Genomic DNA, 16,793 nt, shown 5'->3' with positions numbered 1-16,793 from the left:
CACCGCTGAGTCAGCGGTGCCTGGATCTGATGTAAGAAAGTGACTCAAGCTTCATCTTCTCTCGAATACCAGCCATGTCGTTAACACTGAAGCTGTCCTCCTTGGCAATTAGGACCCTGTCCAAGCCTATTGCTGTAAGTTTTCCTCCCCCACTGGCTAATTCTCAAACTAACGAGGCCAGAGCCAAATCAAAGGCCAAGCCCGCGAACATGAGCGGTTCCGCAAGATCTGCGTCTCTATGGCGCAGGCCCTTCACAGATTTGATATGCGCCTCCGATTAGGATCTATTCGCGACAACGCAGCTTCTCAAAAACAAGCAGCGGCCGAAGCTGCAGCCAGGAAGCTCAAACCAACCTCGCCGACCGTCAAGAACGCCGCAGAAACCAAGGCTGAGGAGGAGGCAGAAGCCAAGGCCAAAGCTGCAGCTGAAGAAGCAGCAAAACCCCATCACTACCGTATCCGGCCCCTCTCCGAATCGAAAGCTATCGAGTCCGGCGCCAATTTCATCTCCGAATCCTTCCTTTTCCTTGTTGCGGGAGGTCTCATTCTCTTCGAGTCATGGCGCTCACGGCAAAAGGAAAGCACACGGCGATCAGACGTTGAAGGGAGATTGGTCGAATTGGAACAATCGGAGCAGGCGACACGCGGAGCTTTGGTGGCTCTCGAAAAAGAGTTGCTTCAGCTCAGAGCTAAGCATGGAGAGCTACCCAAATTGGCGACAAACAGGATCCTGCCGAAGGAGATCTATGAACAAGCCCCAGAAGTGGAATCACCAGAGGTCCCTCAGGGATGGTTCTCGCGCATTGCCTCTTATATGACTTTCAGTCAGAGTGCTGAGCCGACTGGATCTCCGGGTGTAGCTAATGGCGAACCCGCATCTGATAAGTCCGCTTCGACGACGGAGACCTCAAAACCCGCTGCTGCCGAAAAGGCACCAGTATCTGCGCCAAAGGGCTCCTGATATATGTCGCTTGATTATTGCGTTTGATACATACCAAAATCCTGCCATTCAAGGTAGGTGTGCATTTCATCTGTTGTTTATCTAGATACCCTGTCACATTCAAAGACGAGGATTTACCTCGCTCCAGCTAGCCTTGGAGAGGTTATTGCTCTGCAATTTCTGGCGGGGTTAATTGTTGATACTCTCCCCTCTTTGTTGATGTATATAGACTTACAGTCAAGCTTCAACGCAACTCTCCTTTAATATCCTTTGTCTCCCTGGTTACTTCCTAATTTGACCATTGCGTCTCTTACTTCTAAATAATTCTCCGCGAATATGCCACCACCCGGCAGAGCTACCTCATACACAGATTTACAGACGTCCATATAATACAATCTAGACTCATGTTTCATTCACCGTTCATCCCCTGGGCCACAAATTGAAGCCCAATTGCAACTTTGGCCAGATTGCGGCTGATTAGGCAGTATAGTTAAAGGGATATGCCTAATGACGTCGGTGCTTCTATTCTTGACCCGCATTAGCCACAAAGCCGTGACGCGCGTGGCGGACGGGTCGAGAAAAGAATTAAGAAAGGAAAGCAATGTGAGTGGAGGAGAGGTCTGAATAATCGTAGACCACAGAACTATACGGAGCCTACGGAGTCTGATTTGCCCCTGAGGCAGCAACCGAAGACCCTGGCGTGGCGCAGTGTTTGTCTCCGTTTGACTGGTCGTACGTAAGTTCCCAGTCTCTCTCGATTCACCTGTACTTTACACTTTGACACTCGACACTCTACACATTTTACACACTCGTTGTATTGTACACTCTTTCAATTTGCCCCCGCGCAGTTGACAGGTCATATTTGCATTTGTCGCCTGGGCGCGACATCCGGAGAGCTTGACACACAAGATGGTAGGCCTCCCTGGACCGCAATGAGAACACCCCCACTGACATTGAACAGGGTCAGTCACGACGCCCCGCGGGTGGGGAGAAGAAGAGCCGTTTCGGGCGCAACAAAGCTGTCGCCGACGTTGGCGATGGCCGGTCAGCGGGAAAGCCGCAGGTCAAGAAGGCCACGTTCGAGAGCAGCAAAAAGAAGGAGATTGGAGTGTCGGATCTTACTCTGCTCAGCAAGATTTCCAACGAGGCCATCAACGACAATTTGAAACTCCGGTTTGAACATGACGAGATTTATGTAAGGGATCGCTTTCGCGGACTGCGGGGTTGTGCGCGAACACGAGTACAGGCTGACGGGAGATGTTTAGACGTACATTGGCCATGTGTTGGTCTCTGTAAACCCTTTCCGAGATCGTAAGTTGCTCCGCGATGAGGTTTAGGCTGCTTTGCTGACCGTGTGATCCAGTGGGCATCTACACCGACAATGTTCTCGATTCCTACCGCGGCAAGAACCGTCTCGAAGTCCCTCCTCATGTATTCGGAGTTGCCGAATCCGCATACTACAATATGAAGTCCTACAAGGATAACCAGTGTGTTATTATTTCCGGTGAATCCGGTGCCGGAAAGACGGAGGCAGCCAAGCGGATCATGCAATACATTGCCAGTGTATCTGGCGGCGGCGATTCGTCGATTCAGCAGACCAAGGACATGGTGTTGGCGACCAATCCGTTACTAGAGTCTTTTGGTAATGCGAAAACCCTGCGCAACAACAACTCGTCGCGATTCGGCAAGTATCTGGAATTGGAGTTCAATACCAACGGTGAGCCGGTCGGTGCCAACATTACCAACTACCTACTGGAGAAATCCCGAGTCGTTGGACAGATCACAAACGAGCGAAACTTCCACATTTTCTACCAGCTCACAAAGGGCGCCCCACAAAAGTACCGGGACAACTTCGGTTTACAGCAGCCGCAATCATACCTTTACACGAGTCGTTCGAAATGTTTCGATGTTCCCGGAGTCGACGATGTTGCTGAGTTCAAGGATACACTGGATGCGATGAAGGTTATTGGAATGAGCGACTCGGAACAGGACAATGTGTTCCGTATGCTGGCCGCTATTCTCTGGATCGGTAACGTTCAGTTCAGCGAGGATGATTCTGGCAACGCCATGATTACCGACCAGTCGGTTGTCGACTTTGTTGCCTATCTACTGGAGGTGGATGCCGCCCAAGTGAACAAGGCCTTGACAATTCGCCTGATGGAAACCGCCCGAGGCGGCCGCAGGGGTTCTATTTACGAGGTTCCACTCAACACAGTCCAAGCTTCTGCCATTCGGGACGCTTTGTCCAAGGGAATCTACTTCAACCTGTTCGATTGGATTGTGGGTCGCGTCAACCAGTCTCTGACTGCTCGTGGGTCTATCAGCAACTCGATCGGTATTCTAGATATTTACGGATTCGAGATTTTCGAGAAGAACTCTTTCGAACAACTTTGCATTAACTACGTCAATGAGAAGTTGCAGCAGATTTTCATTCAGTTGACGCTGAAGGCCGAGCAGGATGAATATGCACGTGAGGAGATCAAGTGGACCCCGATCAAGTACTTCGACAACAAGGTTGTTTGTTCATTGATCGAGGACAAGCGTCCTCCTGGTGTCTTCGCTGCTTTGAATGATGCTTGCGCAACAGCGCACGCCGATTCCGGCGCTGCCGATAATACCTTCGTTGGCAGATTGAACTTCCTGTCTCAGAACCCCAACTTCGAGGGCCGCCAGGGCCAGTTCATTATCAAGCATTACGCTGGTGATGTCAGCTACGCCGTTGAGGGAATGACCGACAAGAACAAGGACCAGTTGTTGAAGGATTTGCTGAACCTCGCCCAATCGAGTAGCAATGAATTTGTTCACACTCTGTTCCCTAACCAGGTTAACCAGGATGACAAGCGTCGCCCACCTACAGCTGGTGACAAGATCAAGGCATCTGCCAATGACCTTGTGGCTACCCTCATGAAGGCGCAGCCGTCTTACATCCGTACCATCAAGCCCAACGACAACAAGGCTCCCAAGGAGTACAATGTTGGCAACGTTTTGCACCAGATCAAGTACCTTGGTCTTCAAGAGAACGTTCGTATTCGTCGTGCCGGTTTCGCCTATCGTCAAACATTTGACAAGTTCGTCGAACGTTTCTACCTTCTATCCCCCAAGACATCCTACGCCGGTGACTACACATGGAGTGGCGATGTGGAAACCGGTGCCAAGCAGATCTTGAAGGACACCCGGATTCCTGCCGAGGAATACCAAATGGGCATTACCAAGGTGTTCGTCAAGACTCCCGAGACGCTGTTTGCGCTTGAAGCGATGCGCGATAAGTACTGGCACAACATGGCCATTCGAATCCAGCGCGCCTGGAGAAACTACCTCCGGTACCGCATTGAATGTGCGATCCGTATTCAGCGGTTCTGGCGCCGCATGAACGGTGGACTCGAGCTGATCAAGGTCCGTGACCAAGGACACCAAATTCTCCAAGGTCGTAAGGAGCGTCGCAGAATGAGTCTGTTGGGCTCTCGACGCTTCCTGGGTGATTATCTTGGCGTCGGTAATGCAGGTGGTCCTGGTGAAATGATCCGCAATGGTGCAGGCATCGGCGGTTCAGAAGACATCGTTTTCTCTTGCCGTGCTGAGCTCTTACTTTCCAAGTTTGGCCGTTCCAGCAAGCCTGTCCCTCGGATTCTGGTATTGACAACTCGAAATGTCTACATTGTGTCGCAGAGCATCGTCAACAACCAGCTTGTTATCGCTTCGGAACGGACTATTCCTGTTGGAGCCATCAAGAGTGTCAGCACCTCAAACCTCAAGGATGACTGGTTCTCGTTAGTTATTGGAGCCCAGGAACCCGATCCTTTGCTCAACTGTGTATTCAAGACCGAGTTCTTCACCCACCTTACTACTGTTCTACGCGGCTCTCTCACCTTGAAGGTCGGAGACAGCATCGAATACAACAAGAAGCCTGGCAAGCTGGCCATGGTCAAGGCGGTCAAGGACCCGGCTGCTGGAAATGTGGACAGCTACAAGAGTAGTACTATCCACACCAGTGCTGGTGAACCTCCCAACTCCGTCTCCAAGCCTACCCCACGAGCAAAGGCAGTTGCTGCTCGCCCAGTCACCAAGGGCAAGCTTCTCCGTCCCGGCGGTCCTGGTGGCGGCCCCTCGAAACTGTCCCAGGCTGCTCGCAGACCTGTTCCTGCTGCGCAACCTCTACCTCGGTCTACCCCACAGCCTGCAGCACCGCAGCCTACCCAGCCGCGGATTGTGCCTCAACCCGTGGCCGCTGCGGCCGCTGCCCACACTCGCAACGAGTCCACTGGTTCTATGAGAGCCCCGCCACCACCTCCCCCTGCCGCACCTCCAGCAACGAAGAAGCCCACTGCAAAGGTCAAGTATGACTTTAACAGCGACCGGGCCAACGAGCTTTCCATCCGCACGGGCGAAATTGTACAGATTGTGTCCAAGGAAGGAAACGGTACGTACGTTCTCCAGTCTAGCGATATAATACTAATATTCCCAGGTTGGTGGCTGTGCATGAACACAACAACTTCTACGCAAGGCTGGACCCCTGAGGCCTACCTCGAAGAAGTAGCCGTCGCTCCCACGCCTAAACCCGCACCCCCTCCACCTCCCGCGGCACCCCGCGCAACTCCCAGCCCTACCCCCAATGGTGCAGTCGCAGCCGCCAAGAGCAAGCCCGCCCCGCCTGCCCCTCCCGCCAAGCGACCCAATATGGCCGGCCGCAAGCCCGCACCTCCACCGGCACCCAGGGACAGCACCACGAGCATGAACTCAGGCGACTCCTCCGGCGCCAGCGGCCGCGGCACACCCAACAGCGCATCAAATGCCAGTTTGGCAGGTGGACTCGCTGAAGCGCTACGGGCACGCCAGAGCGCAATGCAGGGCAAACACGATGACGATGACGAGTGGTAGATTTGAGTATTCGCGTTTGTTTACGGTCGGTCGCGGTGTACTTTTTCTGCGCTTAGCGTTGACCTTTGCGTTCAAGTTCCATGCTGGTTCAGTGTTTATCACGAGACAGCGAGTCTTTCAGTTCCGTTATTGGCTTACTGTGGTGGCCTTTTACCGTAGATTCCATCCAGTTCAATATATACCGTTTTCATTTTCATGCATACAAGTTCATATGTGTCATTGTCATTCTAATGCTGGTCATAGGTATGCCGAACTACATACAATCAAATGAAACCAGCCAGTCGAGTCAAGTCAAGTCACGTTAAGCATCCATCTAAGAGAGGAACTTGCTAGCTAGACCCATCAATCCACTAGCACCACCAGTACCACCAATACCACCACCCTGACTCTTCATGTACATCTTAAGGGCCATCTCGGCAGCATGGTTGACAGCAGACTGCTTATCACCAGACTAAAAACAGCATTAGTTACCACATACTCAATAAGATCAAACCCAAAATGAACAGAAAAAGAGAGAGGAAAAACATACCACACTCCCCGAAGAGTTCTTCTCCTCCCACAACTTCCCAGCTTGAGCCATAGCAAGCCCAATAAGCTTATTCTTATCCATCCCACCATCAGACCCACCACCAGAAGAAGAACCACCGCCAGTAAACATCTTCAAAGCCTGCATAGCAGCCCCAGCACCCAGAGTCTGACTATCATGCTGACCAGATCCAGATCCAGATCCATACATAGCCTGGTGACTGTTCACAGCATGTTCCTCATCAACCTCGGAATCATTATATCCACTCTTCCGCTCCTTGATGAAGTTCAAAGCGGAGTTGAAAAGGCTGCCCGAAGCGCCGCTGTCGTGCTGCTCCTGTGCGTGTTGGGCGGCGCTGCTGAAGTCGTCGCTGTTGTTGCTGTTGCGGCGGTTGTGGTGGGATTGGCCTTGGGACTGTTCGCCGTAGCCGGAGCTGGAGTTGTTGTAGCCACCCTGGTTGCTGCCGTAGTTGTTGTTTCCACCGTAGGATTCTTCCTGACGACCGTAGCCACCGCTGTTTCCACCGTAATTGGATTCCTGGCGGCCACCGCCGTAACCACCCTGGTTGTTACCACCGTAGGATTCCTCCTGACGACCACCGTAGCTGCCCTGGTTACCGTAGCCCTGGTTCTGGTTTCCGTGGGATTCGTTGCGGCCTGAGAAGTCGTTGCTCTGGTCGTAGTAGTTGTTAGCGCCGGAGCCGCCGCCGCCGTATTCTTGGTTTCCGTAGGACATTGTGGTTGTGATTGAGGTTGATGGCGATGGAGATGGAAGATTGATGGAGGATGAGGGAGAAAAGAGAAGGAAAAGTGGAAGAATCAGGTGGAAGTACTCCGAGCTCAGCTCAGGAGGGGTGGAGGGGCGGGGCTTGTTTACGTCTACTTGGCTGATTGATCGATCGGAGTGGGCCAATGGAGGTTTGTAGGGCTGATTATTGGGAGACTATTGTTTTAGGGGTTTCTTTAGTAGATCTATTGCTTGGCTATCTTATGGTTCATTGTTAATAGTTGGTGTAGTAGCTATAGTTATGGTTTGCGGTGATAGTTAAGGTAGATCGATCGACTCAATCTGTAGACGCAAGTATGTGACGCACAACAGAGTAGCAATTGCATGACTATGTAATTCAAGAGACATGCATATACATACTCTATGACTTAAATAGAACAAAATAAGAACAAAACAACCACCAACGCCGAGACCAGGGTATCAGATGCAGATGAAAAGCTCAAAAAGACCAACTTAGGACAAAATCCAAAACAAAACAAAAACAGCAAAACGCAGAGAATCAAAGGATCAAAGCCTCATGGTCGTCACTCGACAAATTTCTCAAAAACCGCAGAGACCTCTCACGCTTACTCAACACACACCGCGAATCCCCCTCCAACTCAAGTTCACTCGCCCATTCACTAGGCAAATCCGTCAACCCAACCCTCTGCCCCCACTGCCTGCGCTCATACTGCATGAACCCGCCAAAATGGCGGTCAGTATTCGCAACCCAAATCTCCGAGCCATCAGGCGAAAAATCCGCGCCACCGATTTCCCCGAAGAAATCATGAACCTGTCTCGATTGGAAGAGTTGAGCATCCAGAATTGAAATTCGATCTGCTGGTTCCGTGCATAGCAGCATCCGCGGGCCACCGCCGACAGGCGAGAACCGTAGAGATCTGTAGCCTGCCACGTCAGAATCGATTGTTTCAAGCGGCCGCCAGGTACGCGCGTCCCAGATGATGATTGTTTTATCCTGGTTGCTTGTTGCGATGTGGCGCATGTCCGGTGACCAGGCGCATGCGAAGCCGAAGTCGCGGTGGCCGCGCAGAGGGTGGACGGGCTTGCCAGTGTCGGATTCTATGACCCATGCGTCTGGCGAGTCGCCGATTACAACGCGGAGACGGCTATCCGGGGAGGTAGCCGTGCAATTTATTGGTTGGGACAGTTCGTGGTCGGAGGTGAAGATGTTTGTTTCTGTGTCGAGGACGCGGAGGTGTTTGTCGTTTGAGGCGAAGACGCCGATTGGGGAGGGGCCTGTTCGGTTGGAGATGATGTCCACGTGGTTTGTTATGCCGTCGTTGAAGTCGGGTGTTACTAGACCTTTTGTGCCGGCGCCAGAGCCGAATGAGCTGCGGAGGGCATATTCGCCACAGAAACCGCCGGCGATTGTGAGGCCGTGGGCTGTTTTCATTGTTGAGATTTTGACTGGGCCGAGGAAGCCTGAGTCTGGGTCTGCTTGGCTGAGATCAATTAGGCAGCGGGCGTCGCCGGTTGTTGGGGTCCATGATAGCACCTTTGATTGGCAGGCGAAATTGACCGTGTTGGATGCTGGGGCGGACATCAAGTTGCGGAGTTGGAAGTGCTCGATGGAGGCTTTGTGTGAAGTGTGCATGGAAGCCCCGCGGAAAAATGACTCATGTCCTGGAATACGTTTGGCGTGGCTCATGTGCGAATAATCCAAGTTGTGGTATGATGTATACCAAGCATCACGCAGCGTCCGAGCATCAGTGCGTTTAACTCGTAGTGTTTCCGTCCAAGGAATCTGCTGCAAATCGTAGAAGTCGCGTCTCCATTCATGTGGCCGAACGACCGTCTGTGGCGGACTCCAACTAATCATCTTGGATAATGGGCGGAGCTGTGGCGGAATTCTGCTTTCGCTATGGAAGCCATTGGGAATGACATTCGTTTGGACCATCCAGCGCTGGATGAACTCATCAATAGTGAGGTTGCGCTCGTACGTAGAGGTGTGGATGATAGTTGCCGGGTGAGGCCCAGGGAATTCCGGCTGATCAGCAAAGTCCGGGGTCCCAGAGGGATCGGAAACAGGGATGCCAAGCGTCTGGGGTAGATCCACATCGATATCGTCGTAGTTGATATTAAGATAAAAATCATCGATATCGAAATCGGCCATTGGGACATCCTCGGTCGGGCGACCCCTGCGCTGACGGTAGTATTCCTCCTCGTCCGGATAGAATCGGATAAAGTCCTCAAACTCATCATCTGGGATGGAAGGTGGGGAAGTATGATTTTCGACGTCGGACTCGAAATCCCTAACCATATCCTTGTCGCGCGCATCGTCGCATTCCTGCGTGATCATGGCAACATTGTCATGGTCGGCAGCGGGATCAAATAATTGCCGAACGACCGAGTCCATGTTGACATCACGATCGGGGCGTCCAAAAACAAAGTCCGGCCCGGAAGCACTATCCGTGTCGGACGGTGTCGGGTAAAAAGTCCTATGTCCGGGTAGGAGGGAGTTCCCTCTGAAGAGTTGATAATCCGGAGGACTCCCCACGTCAGTAACAGCATTAACGACCTCGGAGACCAGAAAAGAGCCGCTGGGGTCATTCACAGGTCGAGGATACTGCGAGACAGCAGCAAGGGCGGCGACACCGACATCATGTAAACGGCGATCGACGGCAGAGGCCATGGTCGCAGAATGATCGGCGTGGGAAAAGAAATCCGAGTGCAAGGTCGAATCGCCTTCGGGTGATCGATTTCTGGAAGAATGCGAAGGATTCATGACTCGGGACCTCTCGATATCACATGACACATGGCATGTCGTATCTCGAAGGTGGGATGACGGGCGACTCGAATCACAGGAATGAAGCATCGCCCGCCATGAACCGAAAGGGGAATCCCGCCGAGACTCTTGGAACTTAGAGTGAGAGTGAGATGACGGTTGCGATCACAATCACGAGCCAGGGCAAAAGTTGTACAAGCTAAGAGGTTAAAGCCGGGATTTGAAGGTGCGTTGACGTCTTGCTGACTCGTCCCCACACTGCGTGGCGTGCACAGGAATGCGGCCGAGACAGAAATGCCGAGTCAACCGCGAGAGGACGGAGAGGGGAAGTAATCAACGGAGGGGGAGAGTCTTTGGAAACACCTGGCTTCGAAGGGGCCGGACAAAGCGCGGTAGCCTTTTCCGTGAGGCTAAGGGGGGGAGCAAGGATGAAAAAGACTATCAGAACGTGGCAGTGGGAACGTGGAAGCAAGATGACGCGGGGGACCCCAGGAAGATATTCGTGAGACTCGTAGACTGCAGGAAGTGATGGGTAGAATCGAGGATGTGTTAGTCAGCACCCCTCTAGGCAGTCAGCCCTGAGATAGATATAGAGTAGAGTTGACACAGAACGCATATGTAAATGATAATGCAGGGAGTAATGCACTGCAGATCCAACCCGAGCAAGCCTGGTGACCTGCGCTTTGATACTGTTGGGCACAGCTTGGGCCGAAGAGCCTGTAAAAGGCCAGAGTGGCAGCCATGAGAGCTTATGTGGACAGGGAAGAGTATGGTTCATTTTGGAATCGTAACCCTGTGCGTCATCCAATGAGCTGCTAATGTCGGGCATTCGTCTCATCTTACAATACACAGCCCAGGGCTGGGTTCTGGGTTGCAGGATTGCAAGGGCATAATCTCATATCATATTTTACATGGAATAATCTGTATCAGATCGTAAAGTACCGTTTGATCGCAGTGATTGAATCAACAGAATAACAGAATAAGTTATCATCCCTCTCGTACTCGCAAACTAAAACCCGCCCGAACTGCATTATATGAATGGAATGTCTGAACGCCAGTATGTAAAGGATACAATAAATCACAGTCCCAAGTACAGGGAATACAATTCCACACAAGAAAAGGATATAATAAAAATAATGAACAATTAAATTCCGCTTCGCTTTCGTTAATAGTGTGAATACGTCTCGTAGTGCGATGGATATCCCTCCGTAGGACCGTGGGATTGCGCCCATGCAGTATTGCGCAGGCGGCGTTCTGAGCAGATGTCAGTAATTTATACTTTAATTATACTTCATGCGCATCCCAAGTGTGGAGATGGGGACCGAACTCACCTTTTTCAAAATCGCGCCACCGCTTCATCGTAATCTTCGTGCTGTCAAACTCGCCCTCGCCCTCGCCGTGGCCCTTGTCTTTTTCGCCTGCCGTCTTGCGAGTATCACCCCAACTGAAGTCGTCGAACTTCCAGAATGCGTAGGTTGGAAGGACGAAGTTCCAGATTGGGAGAGAGAGTAGGTAGATCAACATCCACAGGACGTAGACGAGACGGTGGGCAGTGACGACAATTAGGACACCGGGTAGACCCAGGATGAGAGCGAGCAGGACTAGAGGAATGACCTGAACAGGTCGTCTGACAATAGAGGAAATGACGACGTAGATGGTGAAGGAGATGGCCGCTGGTAAGACCAAGGTTCCAACTAACTCGATGAAGATGACGAATTGCATGCTGAAGCAGAATGTACCACACAAGTCGCGGACAAGGACCAGTTCGAACAGGTTGTGTACAGTACTGTTGATCCAACGACGGCGCTGCGAAAGCAGGACCATGAATGCGTCTGGGACAACGGTCTTGCACACGGCTTGTGGGACGAAGATCTGCTTGCGCTTGGGGAAGGTCTTCAGCATGAGGGTAGTCAAGTAACGATCTTCACCGAGGAGAAGCAAGTTCTTCTTGTGCAGGGTATCGACCACGTTCTCAGAGTAGTGCTCAACAATATCTGGGTTTGCCAGGATAGGCACCCAGTAGTTCTGTCCACCTTTAGGCGCTTTGATGCGGTACATGGTGAAACAACCTGGGAGACAAGTAACACCACCGAATATGGACTCAAAGGCCTTGGCTTGGTGGTGAGAGATGAAATACTCGAAGACTTGAATCATGGTCACCCAGCTGTCTGTCTTGTTCGCGATCTTAGTTTCTCCACAGAGACCCATGATTTCTGGGTCCTTGACCATGGCCGAAACCATGTGTGTCAAACTATCCGGGAAGACCTTTGTATCGGCATCAACCATGAGAACAACTTCATAGAAGTCGGGCGGGATGCCTGTAACATTCCACATGCCATTGAACATCTCGAATTCGAGTTCCGTCATCCGCTCATCGAACATGACCTTCTGCAAGAACGACATCAGAATAATCTGACTGTCTCGCTTACCTCGGTTACCGGGCTTTGACTGGGTAGATTCCTGGGGAGTGCCGCACTTGACGACAACCATCATAGGAACGCGCTGCTGCTTCTCCAAGGGAATGACCGAGGTGTCACCATAATCATAGAATCCAGTGTAGACCTCGGCCATGTTGTGTCGCTTGGAGCCGGTAGCCACGGCCACGTAAGAATAGGGCTGGACTTCGTCGACGGGCACCACAGGGTCCTTCAGCATACCAAGCACAATGTCCGGCGTTGAGAATTCCTCTCCTTTACCCTTGATGATACCATCACAAATGACAAGAATTGTCTTGTGACTGTTCGGATAGTCGGTCATAGCAAGAGAATCCAGTGTTGAGCGGATACCTTCTTCACCTTCTGAGTAGCAAGTAACCAGACACAGACTGTGAGCCAAGGGATAGCCAAACGGTTGCCATTCTGGAGGTGGCTGGGGAACAACAGCTTCGTGAATGAAACCAGCAGGCCCCGGACCCTCATAGTCAGTCATCAACGTGGAGTAACCATTATCCTGCTGACCAGGAGGAACCAAGCTAGTTCGACTCGCAGCAGCATTGTTTCGTGAATTATCAGCGCTCAAGGAACCACTACCATTGTGACTCAATTTGTACATGGTGCCAGGGTTGGAACTAGGCATGAGACGGGAGGTCGAGTTCTGACTAGCCATTGTGACGTAGAGCGGTCTCTGTTTGCTGCCACCGCTGCTGCTCACATTGTAGGGACTTGAAAAGCGGGAAGTGGTAGGCAAGAAACTGGCGCGTTTGCTGACTCGGTCTGGGGCAATGGGCTCGGCGATTCGGGGAGCCGGCCGGTAAATGTCGTTGGACCAATCTTCAATCTGTTGGTTACGAGTCCTGGCATCTGAGCTCATACTCGTGCTCTGCGCGGCAAATCTTGGTGCCAGGAACCACTCGAAGAGCAGCGCAAAGGCGAACTTGACCACCACAATCGACAAAATGAAGATCAAAGACACGTAGAGCACGACTTTGGACGCGATACAACCGACAGTATCAGTGTCAATGCTGCCCACTTTGATGATTTGTGCCAAGCACTTGCCCATCTTCTTCTCCTCTCCACTTTGCAAGTAGTAAGTCAGGTCGACACCCCGAATCGAAGGATTGGTGCGAAGCTCATCAAACTGCTTTGGATACGACACCTGGCTCTCGTTGAACCAAGCCAGAAGGTCGAGATCGAGGACATTTCCAGAATAGATTGCAAGGTTTCGGCTCTTGTTCTTGGTGTCTTCCCAAGTGTAGTAAACATCTCCGTCACTTGACAGGGTATAGAAAGGTTCCCGGGCGGACTTGCTGGTGTGGCAAGCCCAGCCCAGGTAGTAATCGACCGTCAGATTTGGCGAAGACGACCCATCTTGGTTGAACGGCGCGCAGGGGAAATACCACCCAAGGTCTCCATCAGAATTCGTGGGAACACCACCATCCGGTTGGGCCGTAATCAAGCCCTTGCATGCACCGTTGACTTGCTGGAAGAAGAAGCTGCCATCCTGGCCGCCATACTTGTGCGGCAGATCGTAAAGCACATTCGTATCGGAAGGAATACCCTCTGCGGCACCGTGTTTAGATCCAGTCAAATCATAGGCCTTGCCATGGAAAATCATGTAGTTGGAGTTCACCTCATTGACCTTGAGTCGCACCGGAGGCGAGCCACAAACAGTAGCAGTAAAACCGAATGTTAGGAAACCGACAAATGCAGCGATCATCAAAATGATGCTGATCAGGCCGATCTTCTCTCGCCAAGCAGTCCGCTGTTCCTTCTGGGGCATACCAAAGCACTTCAGGACGAAATCAGGAATGAAGAACGTCAGCACTGCGCAATATGTCGGCCACAACTCAGGCGGGCCGTTCTGTTCGATCTCCTTCAAACGTTTTCGCTCCTCCACCGCGCCCTTTGACGATCGCCTGGATCGCCTCTTCTTTTTCGAGCGATGTCTGCTGGGCACTCGTTCCATGGGTTTGTTGACATTACCCCGGGCACCGTACAGCCCCTCCTTCTTCACATCCGTGCTGCGTGAACTGTTCGTCTCGGCCTCACCATCGTGGTGGTCTAATAATGGATCGTTGCCCGTCGCAGAAGGAAAAGTGGACATGTGGTGTGATCGCTGGCGATAATGGTAATTGGGATGGTCGGGATCTGCTTTCCGGCGCTCTGGCTTCACCATGCTCTTTTTGCGTCGCACATCCCCGCCCCGCTCCATACGCTCTTCGTCAGTGTCGGCTCCCCGTCGGTGGCTAGAGTGTCGGCGATGGCGTCGGTGTGAAGGAGAAGTGTTGGGATCGTCGCTATAAGTGCCCGAGTCGATATCTCGGCGTCGACGCCGAGAGGGCTCGCGAAATGCGCGAGCTTCCTCACGCCGAGGGGAGGCCTTGCCTGGCCTCTGCGGCAAAGACATGTTTCTAGTACGTGCCGGTGTCAGGAATGAGAAACCTTATCTGTAGACCTCGCTGTCGCACTCACTGCTATGATTTGCTGGTCATCAATAGCAGGTTGAATGGGAAGACTGTTCAGAGTGTTGAGCTGCGTATTCCCGACTGAAACATGTCAATGCGCTAACCCGATCCTCAAAGCGACTCCGATGACTATATGAAAAGTCTCGAATGCCCAATCTGAGAGCAGATCGAGATCTGAAGAGCTCTGATGCAAGAGATACGGTCGGCCTGTGCAACGAGCCCGGGGGTGGAGAATAACAAAGTCCCACCCAACGTCACTAATCGCAGCAGGATAATAGCGAATGAGAAAAAGGAAATTAAGGAGCAGAAACCGAAGATCAAAAACGAGTGAAGGGAAAGGTTTGAAGTCTGAGTGAGGCCTGAGACTTGGGAGTCAGTGACAGTGACCGGGACCATGTTTGGCCGCTTTGTCTCTCCCATTAACTGCATGTAATAATCCCATATTATCTCTCTCTATTTCTGTCGCTAGGGGCAATAACCCGGGGCTAATCCACCCTAAACATCCCCTAAGACCCCCTAAGCACTTCACCCACCAATCAGACCACTTTTCAACCTCGGTCGGCCCATCCTAAGGGTCTTTCATTGGCGAAGCGATCCAATCCGAGGCGAGTGAACTGTTACAGAGGGGAAGAGAAGCCGAGGGCTTATTTTTCATTTCTGCGCATCACGGGGCTTCTATTTTAGTGCTTTTAGTCCTTCTCCCTTGGGCTTGGGAGGTATTTGCCACGTCCTAATTGCCACGCAGCTCTATTCTATTAGCTTCCTAACAAGGAAAAGAAAAGAAACATCAATGTGATCCATACAATGCATAGTTTTACTGTATGGCGACCTCAATACGAACAGTGGCAGTGATCTAGATCTTTGAGTCTAGACAATGCATACCATCTCTGCATTCTCAAACACAATCTCAGTGGCGAAGTTTGTGTGACCAGATGCTTTGTGTAGCTCAAGCTGAGAAGTGAGCATGAGATCCAAATCCTATCAAAACGGGACAGTACATGTACAATAATGACAATGATGAACCGCCAATTGTCGATCATCGGACCCAACTCCATCTCCCGACAGCCTTACCTGCGCCATATCGATTATCCCCAGATATTACAGGGGTTGTTTTCTGTTTCTTTATTTATTTATCCTATACCAATCACACACCGACAAAACAAAGGAACGTATCGCGTCCCACAAGAACCCCGTTTCTTTTATTTTCACCCCTTTGCTAATTTCTTACTTGATTGTGAGTTGAAAACTCGACTTGGCTTCGGATCTCACAAGAATGCTGCGGACCAGGCATCCAAGGTCTCGGTCTCGGTGTCCACGCCTTCCACGTTCCACGTTGTGTGGAATGAAGTATATACTCCGATTATCGGACCAGCGAGGGATGTTCTGTTGAATTAGAATATGAGATGCTCACTGAATGTCGTCATTCGCTATGCCAATTAGCATTATACAGTACGTAGCATCTCAAAGCTATTGCTTATGCATGCGCAAGGAGAGCAAGGAGTATATAATCTATCGATGCCATGGTTAACGGGCCGTGCGAAACCTACGCGACAAAAAAACAAGGTACGGTGAACTCAATCGTAACTATTCGAGTCAAGAGAGAAAGGGATATAGGGAATGTAATTTCGGCTATGGCTTACGCCTCTATGTTTCGGGGGATTTGGGGTAAGAGATCAGAGCGTAGGCTCTGATTAAACGCCAGGGACGCTTCAATAGTGTACTTGGCCTAACTAGTGTAAAGTATACTTGCCACGCACGCCGGAAATATCGGATAATGTGCACAAATACAAACGATTCTATGCAATGATCTAGTAAAAAGACGGAGCTGGACCACGTTGACTTGCCAAGGTGTCTTATGTGGTCAGCAGATATTCTTAGCATGTCTCGGATGAGTCTGATCGGGTTCCGTACAGACAAATCATTATATTGTACATATAGCCTTACATTCGGTGAAGTGGAATACGGGGAAAAGAGCGTGGCGCCTAAAAATACGGATGTGCCATAGAGTGGGCACACAATAGCCACAGCAGGCTCCATA

General features: G+C 51.3%; 5 protein-coding genes across 5 annotated transcripts; 2 read left to right on the top strand and 3 right to left on the bottom strand.

Annotated features, from left to right (window-relative positions):
• Window positions 1-74: 74 nt before the first annotated feature.
• N7508_005890 (OPA3 family protein) lies at window positions 75-961 on the top strand (the record flags this gene model as incomplete). The annotated part of the gene is made up of 2 exons (XM_058463956.1): window positions 75-134; window positions 182-961. 2 exons carry the CDS (start codon window positions 75-77, stop codon window positions 959-961), a joined length of 840 nt encoding a protein of 279 aa, XP_058320434.1.
• An 888-nt stretch (window positions 962-1,849) lies between these two features.
• Window positions 1,850-5,815, top strand: N7508_005889 (class I myosin myoA; the record flags this gene model as incomplete). The annotated part of the gene is made up of 5 exons (XM_058463955.1): window positions 1,850-1,852; window positions 1,902-2,135; window positions 2,206-2,251; window positions 2,304-5,357; window positions 5,403-5,815. The coding sequence occupies 5 exons, from the start codon at window positions 1,850-1,852 to the stop codon at window positions 5,813-5,815; spliced, it is 3,750 nt and encodes a 1,249-aa protein (XP_058320433.1).
• A 313-nt stretch (window positions 5,816-6,128) lies between these two features.
• Window positions 6,129-7,076, bottom strand: N7508_005888 (uncharacterized protein; the record flags this gene model as incomplete). The annotated part of the gene is made up of 2 exons (XM_058463954.1): window positions 6,129-6,266; window positions 6,345-7,076. The coding sequence occupies 2 exons, from the start codon at window positions 7,074-7,076 to the stop codon at window positions 6,129-6,131; spliced, it is 870 nt and encodes a 289-aa protein (XP_058320432.1).
• A 550-nt stretch (window positions 7,077-7,626) lies between these two features.
• Window positions 7,627-9,759, bottom strand: N7508_005887 (WD40 repeat domain-containing protein; the record flags this gene model as incomplete). The annotated part of the gene is made up of 1 exon (XM_058463953.1): window positions 7,627-9,759. The coding sequence occupies one exon, from the start codon at window positions 9,757-9,759 to the stop codon at window positions 7,627-7,629; it is 2,133 nt and encodes a 710-aa protein (XP_058320431.1).
• Window positions 9,760-11,017: 1,258 nt separating this feature from the next.
• chsF (chitin synthase CHS3) lies at window positions 11,018-14,697 on the bottom strand (the record flags this gene model as incomplete). The annotated part of the gene is made up of 2 exons (XM_058463952.1): window positions 11,018-11,106; window positions 11,184-14,697. The coding sequence occupies 2 exons, from the start codon at window positions 14,695-14,697 to the stop codon at window positions 11,018-11,020; spliced, it is 3,603 nt and encodes a 1,200-aa protein (XP_058320430.1).
• Between the last annotated feature and the right edge of the window lie 2,096 nt (window positions 14,698-16,793).

This window comes from Penicillium antarcticum, assembly GCF_028974205.1.
Source record: "Penicillium antarcticum strain IBT 31339 chromosome Unknown utg000005l_segment0_segment0, whole genome shotgun sequence".
Classification (NCBI taxonomy): domain Eukaryota; kingdom Fungi; phylum Ascomycota; class Eurotiomycetes; order Eurotiales; family Aspergillaceae; genus Penicillium; species Penicillium antarcticum.
This window is presented reverse-complemented; position numbering and strand designations above follow the sequence as displayed.